The sequence below is a fragment of the Euwallacea fornicatus genome, chromosome 7 (genome assembly GCF_040115645.1).
Source record: "Euwallacea fornicatus isolate EFF26 chromosome 7, ASM4011564v1, whole genome shotgun sequence".
In the NCBI taxonomy this organism is placed as follows: domain Eukaryota; kingdom Metazoa; phylum Arthropoda; class Insecta; order Coleoptera; family Curculionidae; genus Euwallacea; species Euwallacea fornicatus.
The window spans coordinates 1578405-1593410 of NC_089547.1; the positions used below are offsets into that span (position 1 = coordinate 1578405).

Here is a 15006-nt window from a genome sequence, read left to right on the forward strand (position 1 = left end):
TATAAAAGTAAAAAAAGTTTTAACGAGTTGTTAAATAATACTATCAAGTAAACCCATTAAATATCAACTAATTATAATTATCATTAAAAATAAAATAAGTTAGTCTGTACATACTTAAGTATACGTTAATACCTATACAAATAAAAAAACTTTATTTCATTTTTTAACTCTGCGATAGAAACCAACGACCTCAGGGTTGTCAGACAGCCGATTAATTTTGCTGCACGAGATACCGATCAAAAACATAAACAAAATTCAGTTTTATATGATTTGTCCTATCAACAGAACAAAAAATTCATTTTAGAAATAAATGTAACACGTTATTACCAATATTGTTAATTCAGGTTCTCAAAAACGCAATATGGTATCTACATCAAGAACGCTACCGCACTAATATACGCTAGTACCTATCACCACCATTACCATGACCAACATTGCGTGGGGGGGTGTGTCGATTTTAAGTCCTAAAGCTTTTATACCTGACCGCTAATAATTGATAAATTAATGCCTACATTCATTATCAAGTTTTCAAAAAGCCTTCCAAGTTCCTCAACGCAATTTTTGCCCACCAAATCTATTAATCTACACAAAACCTCTTATTACCTAGTTACAGCTCCAGACGAGTCCTCATCCAATCTTTGCAAATACTTTCTAAGCAATTCGGCTGTTCGATTAGTATTGTACATAGTTAAGAATGTTTTCAACGACACGGGATGTTTATTCTTAATAATCTGAAACCCCGTGACGTATCTGTAAAAATCTGCAAAGTCCTTCGGTACGAACTGCTCCACCAAACTACTTTCTTTGACAAATTCCTCCACATCTGGCAAGTCCTCTTTCTTGCTGAACTCCACATTGCTGGGTAGGTGCACTATCTCCGTCTGGGCAGGTTGGTCCATAGAGAAATTAGAAGGTCTAAACGAATTTTTTATACGCTCAGGGTCAATACCAGTGGTCCTCAGTAATTCTTCATCTTGTGAAGATAAATTTTTTAAAAAAAGTTCCACTTGCGTGTCGTCGAAATATCTGAGAAACATGTTATTCTCCCTTATATAGCAGAGCTTTCCTAATGGAACCACTCGAGGACTAATAGAGGTCTGGGGTCTATCCAGAGACTTGCGTCTTTTAGACAAATTATCCACAGAATACTCTGAAGATTTTCTATTGTTTTCAGCTTCAGAATAATTTTCAGATAATCCCAAAGGTGTTTTACGTTTGGCCGCATATGTTGGGGATGTGGTTGTCGGTTCCCTCACAACCATTTCCAGATCAACCGGAGAGTGCACAGCTTTAGTGGGGCTAGACAGGACTGGAGGAAAATTAAAACTAGTTTCACTAACCGGAGAAATGGGCTCAAATTCGGGATTATAAATGTTCTTATGTTGATCTTTAACACTTGGTTTATGGGTATAACTGTCCGGATTCACCGAGTAAGGTAATGATATAGGGGGAATATAATTGATCTCTGACAATGATGGCTTCAGAACAGGTGGTAACGGCCCTTTAACTACGGAAGTAGGAATAGGAGTTATTTCCAAAGAGGCAGATCTGTTAAATTCACGAGGGAGTTTCACTGTTGTAGTTGACGATGGCTGCAATGCAGACGACCGTGTAGGTAGAAGAATTGGTTTCTTCTCGCTACGATTAGTTTCTTGTTTTTCTGTAAAATATTACCACTGAAGGTGAATGAAACTGCATCATAAATCTCTTACCATCATCGCTATCGATTATTTCAATATAATCACCATGAGAAGAAGCCTCCTTCTTTATGACTCCCATATGAGTGAGAAATTTGCTCTTAAGCTCCTCATCCTTTTTTAATATCTCCAACCATACCACAAATTCTGGAGTGGTTTCGTCTTCCACGGATTTCTTAAAGTTTTCTTCGGAACTTGAACTTCTTTCACTGGAACTGGACGTAATAACTGAAGTGCGAACTAAACTTGATTCAGCAACTGTTTCTAAAAAAATCTTAAGTTGAGTGGCTTAAAAAATTATTTGAGGAAGTTCACAACCTTTACAATTCGTCCTCTCAACAGAAGGTTCTTTAGTAATTTGCATCGAAATGTCGGCGACAATCACTGCTGGAAGGGTTTTAGTCCGAGGTTTTGGTTCCTCTTGCACGCTCTGATTTAATACTTCTAGATACCGCGAATTAGCATTCAGAGCACGTTTGGAAACTTCCAAGTGATCAGTTGTGGAAGATATTTTCTCTTCAGTTGTATTATTACCAGTAGAGACACTATTTGGATTCTAAGATAAACATAAATCTTCAGGTTTAAATACGTAAAATTTTTGGTTCAATATGTTTATGTAATAAGAAGAATAATTAAATAGTTCAAATACAATTAGTTCTAAATACACGGTGGCCCCATAAGTCACGACGATGTTTGGATGATAAATATTTTTTACATAAATTTTAAACTTTTTTTGGTGATGAAAAATGCCATATATATAGAGCCGCCCTGTATACAACACATACGAACCTTGGAAGAATTACTAGTAGTGGCAGAAGATGCAACGGTCCCAGTGGAATTTGCACTGAAGACAAACCTTCCCGGATATCCTGCTGGACACGATTTCCTGAATTTTGCGCTACCATCTTCTTGGGAAAAATGATTAGTTCGGTACTGCAGAGGTCCTCCTATGATGGGATTTCCATTAAATGCACTCCCAGACGAAGGCAATATTGCACATGGTGCCTGATAAACATTCTCGAGGTAGGGAACTACGGGAACGCTCAGCGGACTCGACAAAGATCTTGTGAGTTGACCAGGTAACTGCTGCACGTTCCTGTGCGATTTGCTCCTGGATCTTACTAATCCGGTTATACTTCTTCTCGTTTCATTATGTTTTGGCAATCCTGGAGGATAACTCATAGTGTATGAGTTACTACTGGTCTTTGAAGGGGTCATTTGGTGAGTTGTGTTGAACATATTGTGAGATTGTGATAGAATATTTCGCTGCCTTAGCTGAACTTGTGAAAAATCGGGGGGTGCATGTTGTGATACAGTTGTCAGCTCCTTATGAGTTTTGTCAATAGTGTTTGGGGGACTGAATGCAGGCTTGCGGATAGTGGAAGGTGTACAGGGTGGATGAGAGTCATTTAAGTTGAGGTTTGTGAAACGCTGTATCTCACTCAAGTTGGTTTGTAGAGTGTGTTTTGCTTGGTTGTTATCTGAACGGCCTGAAAAAGTTGAAAAATAAAATGTAAAAGTTAGATTTGTTTGGAGATAATGGCAGTATTTCTTATGTATTGTTATAATATTAAAAAGTATAATATTTATAGACATAAAAATAGTAATCAAAGTTGGTGTATGGTACGTCTCTCACTATTTGCTATATGAAAATGTCTCTCTTCCCGCATACTTCACACAGTCATACAACCAAAAAAGTGCTAGATGTGAAGACGTACCGATAACAGTATCGAGCTGGACCCGAATCCGAAGACAACAAAACAATAGACTGGAATTTTGAAATGATACTACTTCACGAAAAAAGATAAAAAGAACACACTATTGCGAGGAAAATTGTGTAATTCGAAAAGAACGAGCAATCACCTACGAAAATCAATTTAAAGTCTACAGTGCGGGAGACACTGTGAATAAACAAACAAATATATATATAAATATGGAAGAAAAAATTTTAAAGTGAAATCACAATCGTCATGATAGATACGCCGATGTGGCTGCGGATGGAATCTCGACCCTGCCCCAGACCCCGACCCTGCCCCAAAACTTCCTGTTGATAATAAATACATACACGGTAGCCCATAAAAAACAAAATCACAATCCTAAAATTGGACTTACCACTGATAATGATAATTTTCGAAAATGAATTAATGATTAATTTTTTATGAAACGAGACGGCGACCGCTGGTGAGGATACTATAATGCACGTATGAAAGGAATTACATTGGAGAGACTGATGGAGTTTACATTAAAATATGTTAACTTAAGCAAGAAAAACGTAATAAAGTTTGTTTCGTGAAAGAAGTTAAATAAGAGTTAAATATTAAATGCGTCATGGTGGTTTCCATCCAAACGCGGTTAAATTTATGGAAATTCAACTGCTAAACCACAATTAATGTCGTTTCAAAATAAAACAGAATTAAATAATAATAAATTCTCCATATAAGCAGGGCCGGCTTTAGCACGTCTGGCGGACCGGGTGAATTTTAATCGTCGTCCCTCTCCCCTACGAAAAACCGGTGACCAGAGAAGTCTTCTGCCCTGAGTTCTCAAAAAATTAATGGAAAATTTATAAGAGGAATAAGCGCTCTGGTAGAAATGGAAAGACGATGGTAGGCAACCGACGATTTGCCAATTAAGAATTAAAAGGGCGATTTTCTAAATAAATATAGCTCACTACCTACATTTGGTCTGTCACCTCTTTTGATATTTTTTACGTGAGTCATTTTCAGTAGAGTCAGAAACAATATACTCTCTTTTCACACGCATCTCCTTTTCATCAAAATTAACTCTTACCTAAAATTTTGATCACTTCGAGAGCATCCACATCCTCCAAACCAAGTTCGTACTTCATTTTAGCGGTTATGTAGTTGTAAACTTCTTCGTGCAGTTTCTGGGCCTTGTACCTCATTTCCGGGTAAATGGCCAAATCGCCCAGGGACTGCTCCACCTGCTGGTAGGCCTGCGACATCAGATGCAGCATCGACACGTTAAACTCCTGTCCCAGGGAATGCTGTAGAAGGTTCATGCATTTTTCGAGATTTTCAGTTTTGAGTACGGGCTCCGATTCCATCATTTCTTGTTGGCTGTAGTTATTATCCAAATAGGTCAGGTCCGGAGATTGTCTGCTTTGACTGCACATTTACTAGAGTAAAAAAACGATATTTCGCAAAAAATAAACTTACGTAGTTTGTTGAGCATTTGTGGATGGAGTTGCTACAGCTGAACGCCTTTGAATCTGTTCAGTTTTGGGGCACATTGTTTCACTGTAAGTGTTTTTAATACTTAGGTTCAATTGAGAGTTAAACATTTCTTGAAACTTTTCACTGTGTACTCGTTCTTTGAGGCAGTTACTGGTTGCCTTTTTACTGAGATCTACGGGAACTTCCGTAGAACATCTTCGCTTTAACGACAAATTCTCAGGCAAATCGTCACAATTTCCGTTGAATCTGACCTCAAAGTCTTCTGGGGGCACAAGTGCTGATTCACTATCGTCCATCATCACCGTCTGCAGAGGAGATGAGACATCGTTGTGAACATCGTGAAGCAGTTTAGAAGATGTCACTTTGCAGGTCTCTTCTGTTGTCTGCAATGTCGGCATATCAATGGCCATTGATATGGGATTGAACATAATGGGGTACATTGGATCGGGGTGCTTTATGAAGGTTGTTTTCGGAAGTGCGTGGATATTATCCGTACTTTTGCGTCTCATTATTGTTGGCGTTTCCATTATGATTGCTGTAGAAATAGTGGAAAATAAGTACAGGAATTGTTAATTATACATAAGGGAAGATATACATAATATGATGATGACTCAAAGAGAGGAGTAAATGCGCAAGGAATCATGTTTGAGCAGAATATTAGGTTTAACTGAGCGTTTCGACATCGGAGCATTTGGTTCATGCCTTAGGGATAGGACGACTTCCACATCCGGAAAAACTTTTTAAGCATCAATTCGCCGTTGTTTAGTTACTGAGGTACAGGATGTTGAAGTCTGAAAACGTATCTTAGTTTTTTTTCCACTTTACAGAATTTATCATATATTTAATTTAAATTTGGGAATCATGATGTAGCAATCGGCGCAGAAAGTTTATAGGGCGAACTATCTTTTTTCCCAAAGAACCATCGCTATATTGCACCAAATTTACCGTCGCATTGTGCATGCCCTTAGAATTGATACTCGTCCCACATAAAAAAAAATCAAACTTGTAAATCTTATTTCTTAGTAACGTAGCAGTTGCGAACGCCACGTGGTCATTGCGCAATTTGCGACACTCTGTATAACTCATCATCACTACCTCACAAAAAACACACACCAGGTAACTGATGTTTGCCCACATTATTGTTGTTTTGAAATCCATTGGTGTTATTGTTCTCTTCCATTCTGTCTTTGATTTTAGCCCCCTTTTGTAAAGTTACCCCGCCCAAAGTGCTGACAATAGCATCCGTAATAGACACTTTGTTGACGTCGAAAATCTTGGGCAGAGTCGGACTGGCCAACAGCTCTTTCTGTTTCAGCAAGGTCGAGGAACGATCTGCAACAATTAATGACGCATGGCTAAATCCTCTCAGTTGCTTGGTGCAAAAACGCGCTGATAAGAGAAATTGTTTTTTCGTTATCGAAACGGGCTTACTATTCAAGCTCTTTGTATGCTGCATTGTGGATAATCTTTCTGTTAGTCATATGTATGGCAGTGTTAACTTATCGCACAGATTCTTAGACTACTAATTGTGCAAATTTGTAAACAAGTCGGTTCGCGAAACATCGTTATTGTTCCTTTATCAAAGTTTAAATTTGCTATGGGCCTTGTGGATTAAATCTACAACGCGGAATATATTATTTTATGTTCCTACCTAAAATGATCGTTAATTGAGACGCATAGTTCGCGTGCCCTTGTTCTACATACAGGAATATATAACTTTGCTTCGATGAGGGAAACGAACATTATAACTGAATCTTGTTGCTGTCCCGATTCATCAATAAATCATCGAGAAATTAATCCGATCAGAATTAGTTCGATAGCATTTCACCACCTACTTAACACCATTTTCGCTAATCTTATCAAATATTTTCTTTAGATAAATGTGGGATTCGAGATACGCGTTTAAGAATGCACACGAAAAAAAAACTCAATTAATGAACCCGAATCTTTTGAATTTTTTTTTTTATAAGTACTGTCTCAAATCCAGTACACTACGAGTCAGTGATAATGAGATAAAATGTGTTATATCATTTATTATAAGTTGCTTGCTTTTTTTATTAATTATAGCATGAATTGACGTGGGTATTTAGAAGCCACGCTGCAAGTCCTTTACAAACGATAAAGTCTCCAATATTGGAATTAAAATTTTATTATATTGATTAGCCAATTATTGTATGAATTACATAAACGATAGCAAATTCTGCGCTAAAATGAAGCGTTGCACCTACGTCCAAGGTACTCCAATGAATCCCTAAGTTACATATTAAGGAAAAAAAATAGATTTAACCGTCTAACAGTTTCCCCGAGGCATCTCGTAATTAAATCCATCCAACAGGCCCCAGCAATCTAATTTTGTATTCAATAGTTAAAATAATGTTACTAATTGAAAGTAGTCACGTCTGTCCGATAATGATGCAAATTCCAATCACTCCAGCAATAGCTCTTGAGGAGAGCTGGAAGGAGGTTCACGCCTTAGAAGAAAGTGTCTTCAGATTTTTTTTAATGGAGAATAGGAAGGAAAGTCAATGTTAGTGTAAATATGTAATAACTACACATTTTCGAAAACTTCCCGACAGAGATATGTGGACACAAAAATATTGGTGTATTGACACTAAGACAAATTCAAAATGGCGTCGTATCTGTCACATTTAACAAATGACAGTAAATCCGATCATGGATGCGGCCGCTTGAGAATATTTTACTATAGAAGGTGTCTTTATATTTTGATTTTAAATAGCAAATAGGACAGTCCAGCAGCGAATAAGACTTTTCACCGGACCTTCCGATACATAATTAATTGAGTAACCTAATAAACTTTGTTCTAGCTTTGCTGTCTTTATTTTCGCCATTCTTTGTACCAAAAATACAATCCCATGATTCGTCGTGCTGTAGATGTTTTAGCTGCACATTTTCCGTCATCATGGGTTATACACAATATCAAATTGATAAAAAAACATTAAAAGTTTTCAATCTTCCAACTACAGAAGATACTCGACAAATGCATCGTATTTTGACTACATTTCAACGGGGTCCACGTTAAATTGATTTTGGTGTTAGTCTTGGAGTAAATTAAGCGATTTGCCTATTGTATTGCCGTTGTGTGATCTTTCATCAACGCAATTGATTATATAAAACCAAAAATTAGCAATTAATTAATGGTTAATAAATACTTACGTCAGGAAAATTTAAGAGTGAATGAAAATATCCACACATTTCTTCTCAATACAATACGACGAAAAAAACTGCCGCTAATAAAAGTGTAAAATTACTTGGTCATTGATATCCAATCTAATCAAATGTTTTTCGTAAATATTAAATTATTTCAGCAACAAATAAATATCAAACTACATTTTTACTAAAACTTTTTTCTTATTTTAGATAACGTTTTCTTTAATCGATATTGGGTCTATCTGCATCCATCAATCATGTACGTACAATAGTGATTTTAATAGTAGTGTCTCGATAAATCCATTGATGTGCGCACACTATCTGGTCTCATAAAGATAAAATTTAAATTTGATGTATAAGCTTCAGATTGTTGATAAAATACATAAGCGATAATAAATTACTAAGTACGTATTCAGATAAGATTTGAGCTGTTTTTGTATATGTGTCATGTTATATAACTTTAGACGGCTTCATTCAGTTTACCGACGAAATGCGTATTAGATGGAGTTGATCACAAGATTTTGGATAAATTCGTTACTAAACAAATGTCATCACGGAAATACCTTCGTGTAGTCATTTATTTCTAGAATTGTCCATAGTAATAAAATTATTTATTTACTTACATTCACCCGGAGTAAACAGTTGGATGTTGTGGTGCCTGAATTGCTTCCTCGATATTTTTCTTTTCCATTTTTTCCTAGTTTTCATATCTCCTTCTTTGGCTTTTTCTACATTTTCTGGCGCCGACAGAGGACTTTCCTGAGAAAAAAATTAATTAACATTAATAAGCCGTAATCGCAAAAATCTGGAATTTCGAAATAGCCCAGAAAAATTTGTGACAAATTCTACATACTGAGCAAAATAAAATAGCAAAAACAAATAAGAAATAAAATTAGGGAAAATTTTCACGTAGCGAGCGAAATAAGTTTATAAACTATATGGAAGAAAAATTCCAGAAAAGGTACATTTCTCTCTCTTCGGCAACTCATAACTGCAATAGTACAAATTTTCGAAGGAACATCGGAACACGAGAAGAAAAATACGGAAAAAATGCATAGGAAAATCACGTTTTTTAAGTTGCCCTATTCAAATTAATTATAAAAATTGCAAAAATCTATCAGGCGTTGCTATTCTTGTGTATAGTTCCCAGAAACTTGACCCAAAGATTTGGCTTAAAAATTCTAAACTAGCTCTGACGTGTCTCAAAGACACACCACAATATTGTTGCTCAACAACTAATATTTTTGATAAATTGAAAAGGTCAGTGGCGCATTAAAAATATATTACCATGTGAAACTTAAAACCATCTTGACATATCAGTTTGTAAGTGGAATGAAAATAATTCAAAAGCACCAAGCGACTCAAAAGCTGTGGATAAAAGTTAAATTTTTTAAAAATTAAGTTCTTGAAATATTAAAAATAATTTTAAACTTTTTCGAACATCCGCTAACCTGATGCCTTTAATATTTGGACAGTACAATTACCTGTCGACATGAAACGTTATTCACCTGTGTGTCAGAGTCTTCACTATTTTCAATTTCCATATTATTGTCATTATGTTCTTGAACCTGAATATTAGTGAAAGATCTTTTTTTGTAAGGCCTCATTTTTTTCTTTTCTGAGTGGCTCTCCGTGGATGCGATGGCATTTGTCGTCTTTTTGTCCTCAGCTTGGCAATGGGCGTTTTCTTTTGTAGGTCAAATTGTAAAAAAATACACTCTAAAAATGAATAAAAGTGCGAATTATTGTACGTTCAAATGAAGTTTGAGTGCAAGCATAACACAGTCTACCATAATATAATCCGACATATTTCTAGGATCAAAGCCGCTTAAGCACTGAAAAATACTATGAACAATACTACCTATTTATTGAAAACTCTTATCAAATTTCAATGGCAATACAACTGCCGTTCTTCATAATAAAAAATTGTAGGGACGTTTAACCACTAATCTATGGTGAGAAAAACTGCGTAACGATCATTTCTGATAGAGAGTAATAATTGCCCATTTTCAGCACCGGTATGCAGAATGCAAAATTAATAGTAGATAAAAAGTATGCGTGAGAAAGAATTTTTTCTCGATAATTTAATGTTTGAGGTCATAAGCAAAATTTTTCTTTTTAAATAAAAAAAAAATGTTAAGAAAAAATAAATCTTATCCTTTCTTACCCGATGGTTTTTGAGCATATCAATCAAAAAAACTCCCTGAAAACTATTTCATCCATTCAGAAAAGGTGAATATACAGCAACAATTCCGGATTTGTGCGCTGGATAATATGAAAATAGCATTACTGGCGCGTCCTTTCAAACAGGTACACGTCAGAAATTCTCCAGGAATCGATTGGTTTCTAATTTTCTATATTAATATACCAGCACTGTGTCTTGATGTAGTTTTATTATCGGAGGGAATCATCCCTTGTTTGCCGTTATATAAATTATAAATGTCTTTAGAAGGATCCGCTTTATACTTTAATGTTAATATAAAATAGTCACTATAATAGTCGTTTAGGATTGACTGCAATAAAAGAAGCTTATGTAACCACATAAGTGAGATTTGAAATGTTAATTTAGTTAAGATATATTGAACTAAACATTCTTCAGATATAGTCATTTTTTCTGAAATTTTCTGTAAAAATATATCCTCACAATATCTCAGGAAATGGAGAGTTTAAGAGGTAGATTTCACTAGTCTTACTATCGTTGCGAAATACAACCATATATATTTAATACTGTTCTACGCCATTGAAATTAATCAGACTTGCAAATCATTTATGTGAAATTTAACATTTCACGGAAGTCTAAACTCTCGACGTTAATTTTTCGGATAAACGTATGAAGGATTACTGTTGAATGTCCAAGAAATCCACAAAAATTCACAAAATGTAAATATCTACGTCACTGAATTTAACCAGTTTTGTATATCAAAATTCTACCTACGAGCGCTTTAATGTAATATATTATTTAACAAAAACCGCACTAGATGCTGTATCAAAACTAAATATAATAGAAGTGTTAACTCGATGTTCGAAAAATCTAAATAAGTGTCCAGACCTTTTCGCAGCAAAATTTGATTTATGAAATCCTATATTTCAAAAATTCTTTTACAAAAGTCAAAATCCAGAAAAGCTTTCAAATTGAAATTAGCAAAATTTCTGAATTTGACCAGTTTTTTAGATTAAAGTTTTGCCTATAAATGCCGAAATTATCAAGTTTCTGTCTTAATAATCATGTTCGTTTTTCATGAATTTAAGCAATGTTTATTTTAAGTAAATTGACCTTTTAGACATATTTCTAAGAGGATAAAAACGGAGTGCATCCAGAAGTCTGTACCTTAAAAAATGTTTACTTCAAAACATGTATAAATATTCAAATAAAAAAAATGAGTTATATTATTATTTTTTATTAATTGTTTAACCAATTCTAAAGACCAATATTTTTTCTATAAAAGCTACATCACCTTCACTTTTCATATCTAATGGTCGTACTGGATACATTTTGATGAGCAAAAACAATAGTCTAACACTCATAATTTAAATATTGAAGTTTCAGTTTTTTTTTTATTGAAATAAATTCAATTTCTTCAATTTTTAAATTAAAAACCGCAGATTTTCTATTGTGACATGTATTTATCATAGAACGTAAATATGTAAATCATATAATCATATATATATATATTTACCGTGGATACCAATAGCGCTAAATTTTTATAGAGGGTGTTTGGTGACTCGACAGTCATTAGCTAAGGGTGATGTCCTTAATGAATATCAAATGGAAAATGTCTAAATCATTTATATGCGAAAACACTTCGTTTCTAAGATACAGAGTGTTCAATTATTTATTTTTTAAAATTATATTCTTTAATATTCAAAAACGGTTTGAGATATGCGCATGCAATTTAGTAGACGCTAGGGCAAGGTTAATGTTCGTGTTTTGGAGAAATCAGAACATTTCCACTTATATTAGTAGCATTCATATGGCAATGCGGAGACATTTAATAAAAAAAATGGTACGACACTGTCTTTTTTTAAGATGAATATTATTGTATCAATATTTCATCAATTATTAATAAGAAAAGTTTCTTAGTATTGTATTGCTTAAGTAGCCGTTTTTTGAGATAAAAAATTATTTCTGATTTGTTTAAAAAAAAAATACGAAAAATTTCAACAAAATTTATACCTACTTAGAATTTCAGGCACATATCTAAAATCGTTTTTTAAATATTAAAAAATATATTTAAAAAAAAAGTAATTAAACACTCTGTATCTTAGAACCGAAGTGTTTCCGGATATTAGTCTTTTAGACATTTTCAACTCGAAACTCATTAAAGAACTCACACTTAGTCTACGGTCGTCGAGTCACTAGACATCCTGTGTAGACCAAACTGAAACTTTTTTCGATATTCCGCCTTAATATGTGCCCTCCAACAATATTGGTTATTTGCTTTACAAGTATGTTGTCATTTTGATATTTCCAAAATAGGAAATCAGTTTGTTTTATTTAGCTGGTAAAAAACATACAAATAATTCCAAGTGGAGCCTCGAATAAGATCAAGAAGCATTATTGCTTTTTCTTCCATCACCACGTGTGGTGTCACATTACATTTCACGTCTCCTTAGAATTATTTTGCTGGTTGGAGGTTTAAAACCAATAATTAAAAATCACTATATGCCTGAAGAAAATCTGACTCCAAACCAGTAAGGACCTATAGGGGGTTCCAAGCAACAGAATAATTCTATTGGTTGACACCAGAAATCATAAGAAAAACATATGCGTTGTAACATATGCAACATTGTTCATAACTCCGTTATCGTCTCGCTTTATACACAAATTATATTTACCTAAAGTAATGTCCAGTTGTTTAAACGAGGATCTTGTGAGAAACTTTTAAAAAAACTGCGAAAAGTCAGTCTGCTTTGCAGCATGCATCCAGTCAAAACGTTTTCTAACATACGACTAAGCTCAAAACCGGCCGCGGAATTTAATTGCTTGCACTGTTTATTTTACGTATCTTATCTTTAAAAAATATATATATGAAGATAAGCTATCTGCGGAGGTTTTGTCTCTCTACAAGGTTTAATAGCAGGAACGGATGTATGACTTCATTTTTTTGATTACTGGGTCACATTTAAATCATTCCTTTCTGTCAGCGAAAGCGAATGTTCGAAAGATAACTGATGGAGAAGTTCGTATCACCACTAATTTGATGTATAATATAGGATGGACCTTAATCGTTAATTAATCGACAGATTCAATAAATTTTCTTATATTTACAATTACAACACTTACGATTGTTCTTATTTAAAGCAACATTAAACAAATTTATTTATATAACTGATGTTTGGTATCTTCTAGCCCGACTGATAATATTTTGCTTCTCTTTCCTGTGACCACTCTGTATTCAAATATTACGTAAATGAATAAATTCTATGTGTGCAACATGCAAGCAAAGATCAAATACATAAGTCGTTTTCAGTATCTTTAGACTTTAGTAAGTACTTTGACACAAGGCAAAAAGGATGACTAAATGTTTCTTTGAAAAAGTTTATCTAAGAACTTATTAATATCACAGATTTCGAGCATCAAAATATATGGTAGTAAAAGTGGTCCAGAAAAGTTATTTTCATTATTGAATACGATTGTACGTCGTAAGTCATGTAAATGAGTGCAAAATATATTATTTTATTACACAGCTAAGCTCTTAGATTCTTTTCGCTACATCATCATACATTATAAAATTGTTATACCTTTATAACAATTTTTTTTAGAATCACCTTATTTTCTTGTATTAACAACTACCTACAAAACAGTGGAAAAGGGAAATATTTCGTCGAGTCAAAGCATCAAGGGACTTGATGCCCTGATGTCACTTATTTCAGATACAATTTTTGATAAAACTGGATGTAACATATTACATAATATTTGACTCGATTTGTCTTACGATATTTTCTAATTGTTTATCATTGACATAGTCGGCGTTAATTAGCTTCGTGGGACATTGCACATCATACCTTTCAAGACTATTTACTCAGATAGTTTTAACTAATTCATGAATGAAACAACAAAACACTTAACTTGCCTGAGAGACTTTTGACAATTAGGCTTTTCCAGCTTGATCTGAATAACCTGTCCAAAAATTCAACTTCCAAATTGAAGATATCAAATGGGCTATAATGCTAAAAAATATATAGCAATAATCAGAGATTGACAGATTGGTGAACAGGATTTGCCTAATAAGCTAATGTAATTAAAATATTTTATCCTGAAGACCACTTCGATGTGAATCCTTTAATCTTACCTTTTAACCAATTATGTACATTGACATAATACATTCTACACTTAATCACTCTATTGCATGTTGGTATCGGTGACTCCCTAAATGTCTTGCTGGGAAGGTCAATGACTTTAAAAGGGCTGGGCAACGACATGCATGGGCACAACTAATATATTAACATGTCAATAACAGATAAAATCACAAAAAGAAATTGTGATATAACTGGGCTTTATGCGTTAACTCAAGCTTTCCTTGCTTGAGAACTTTCAAACTGTTTCAAGGGAACCATTTTCTAGACTAAGCAATAAATATAAATGATGAAAAATATGTTCATGTGGTTTTATGAGATACAAAATCTACTCTACGTAGGTACCCAGAGCATAGCGTACGCAATCAGCCCGTGTTTATTCACCTTTCGAGCAATAACTAGCGCAGCTTTTATAGCTTATCAACAATAGTCCCTATATTACATTATCAAATTTGCGTTGTTATCTAAAAAATAATAACTTAGTAAATAAACAACTAAAATACCTAATAATCTCTGCGTATGAAAGGTAAACACTTGTTTCATATCTTAACAGATAGTCGTTGATAAGACGATAAAACGAACCCACTGTAAATTATCACCTGAAAATAAAAAAAAATGATATTAAGTTCTGGAATATATTCATTTCC

The 15006-nt window shown here is 34.1% G+C and overlaps 1 protein-coding gene across 6 annotated transcripts; it reads right to left on the minus strand.

The window, feature by feature from the left end:
- Positions 1-48: 48 nt before the first annotated feature.
- On the minus strand, positions 49-14711 carry LOC136340290 (uncharacterized). Of its 6 annotated transcripts, none has more exons than XM_066284252.1 (10): positions 14356-14711; positions 9547-9781; positions 8686-8821; positions 6008-6226; positions 4877-5429; positions 4488-4825; positions 2487-3187; positions 2016-2253; positions 1713-1961; positions 49-1660 (listed from the first exon to the last, which is right to left on the minus strand). In XM_066284252.1, the coding sequence occupies exons 2-10, from the start codon at positions 9667-9669 to the stop codon at positions 600-602; spliced, it is 3618 nt and encodes a 1205-aa protein (XP_066140349.1). In that variant the 5' UTR covers positions 9670-9781; positions 14356-14711; the 3' UTR covers positions 49-599. The 6 variants fall into 6 exon arrangements, with proteins under 6 accessions (XP_066140349.1, XP_066140350.1, XP_066140348.1 ...); XM_066284253.1 differs by lacking the exon at positions 14356-14711 and adding an exon at positions 12899-13217 and having other exon boundaries at positions 9571-9781; XM_066284251.1 differs by lacking the exon at positions 14356-14711 and adding an exon at positions 12899-13217.
- Between the last annotated feature and the right edge of the window lie 295 nt (positions 14712-15006).

Bases quoted from the DNA above. Each gene is read 5' to 3' on its own strand.
- LOC136340290 (XM_066284252.1), bottom strand. From the start codon at position 9,669: ATGAGGCCTTACAAAAAAAGATCTTTCACTAATATTCAGGTTCAAGAA. The intron at 3,188-4,487 runs GTAAGAGTTAAT...CAACTTTTTCAG, and splicing joins CGAAGTGATCAAAATTTTAG to GCCGTTCAGATAACAACCAA. The intron at 1,962-2,015 runs GTTGTGAACTTC...AGATTTTTTTAG, and splicing joins TGAGAGGACGAATTGTAAAG to AAACAGTTGCTGAATCAAGT.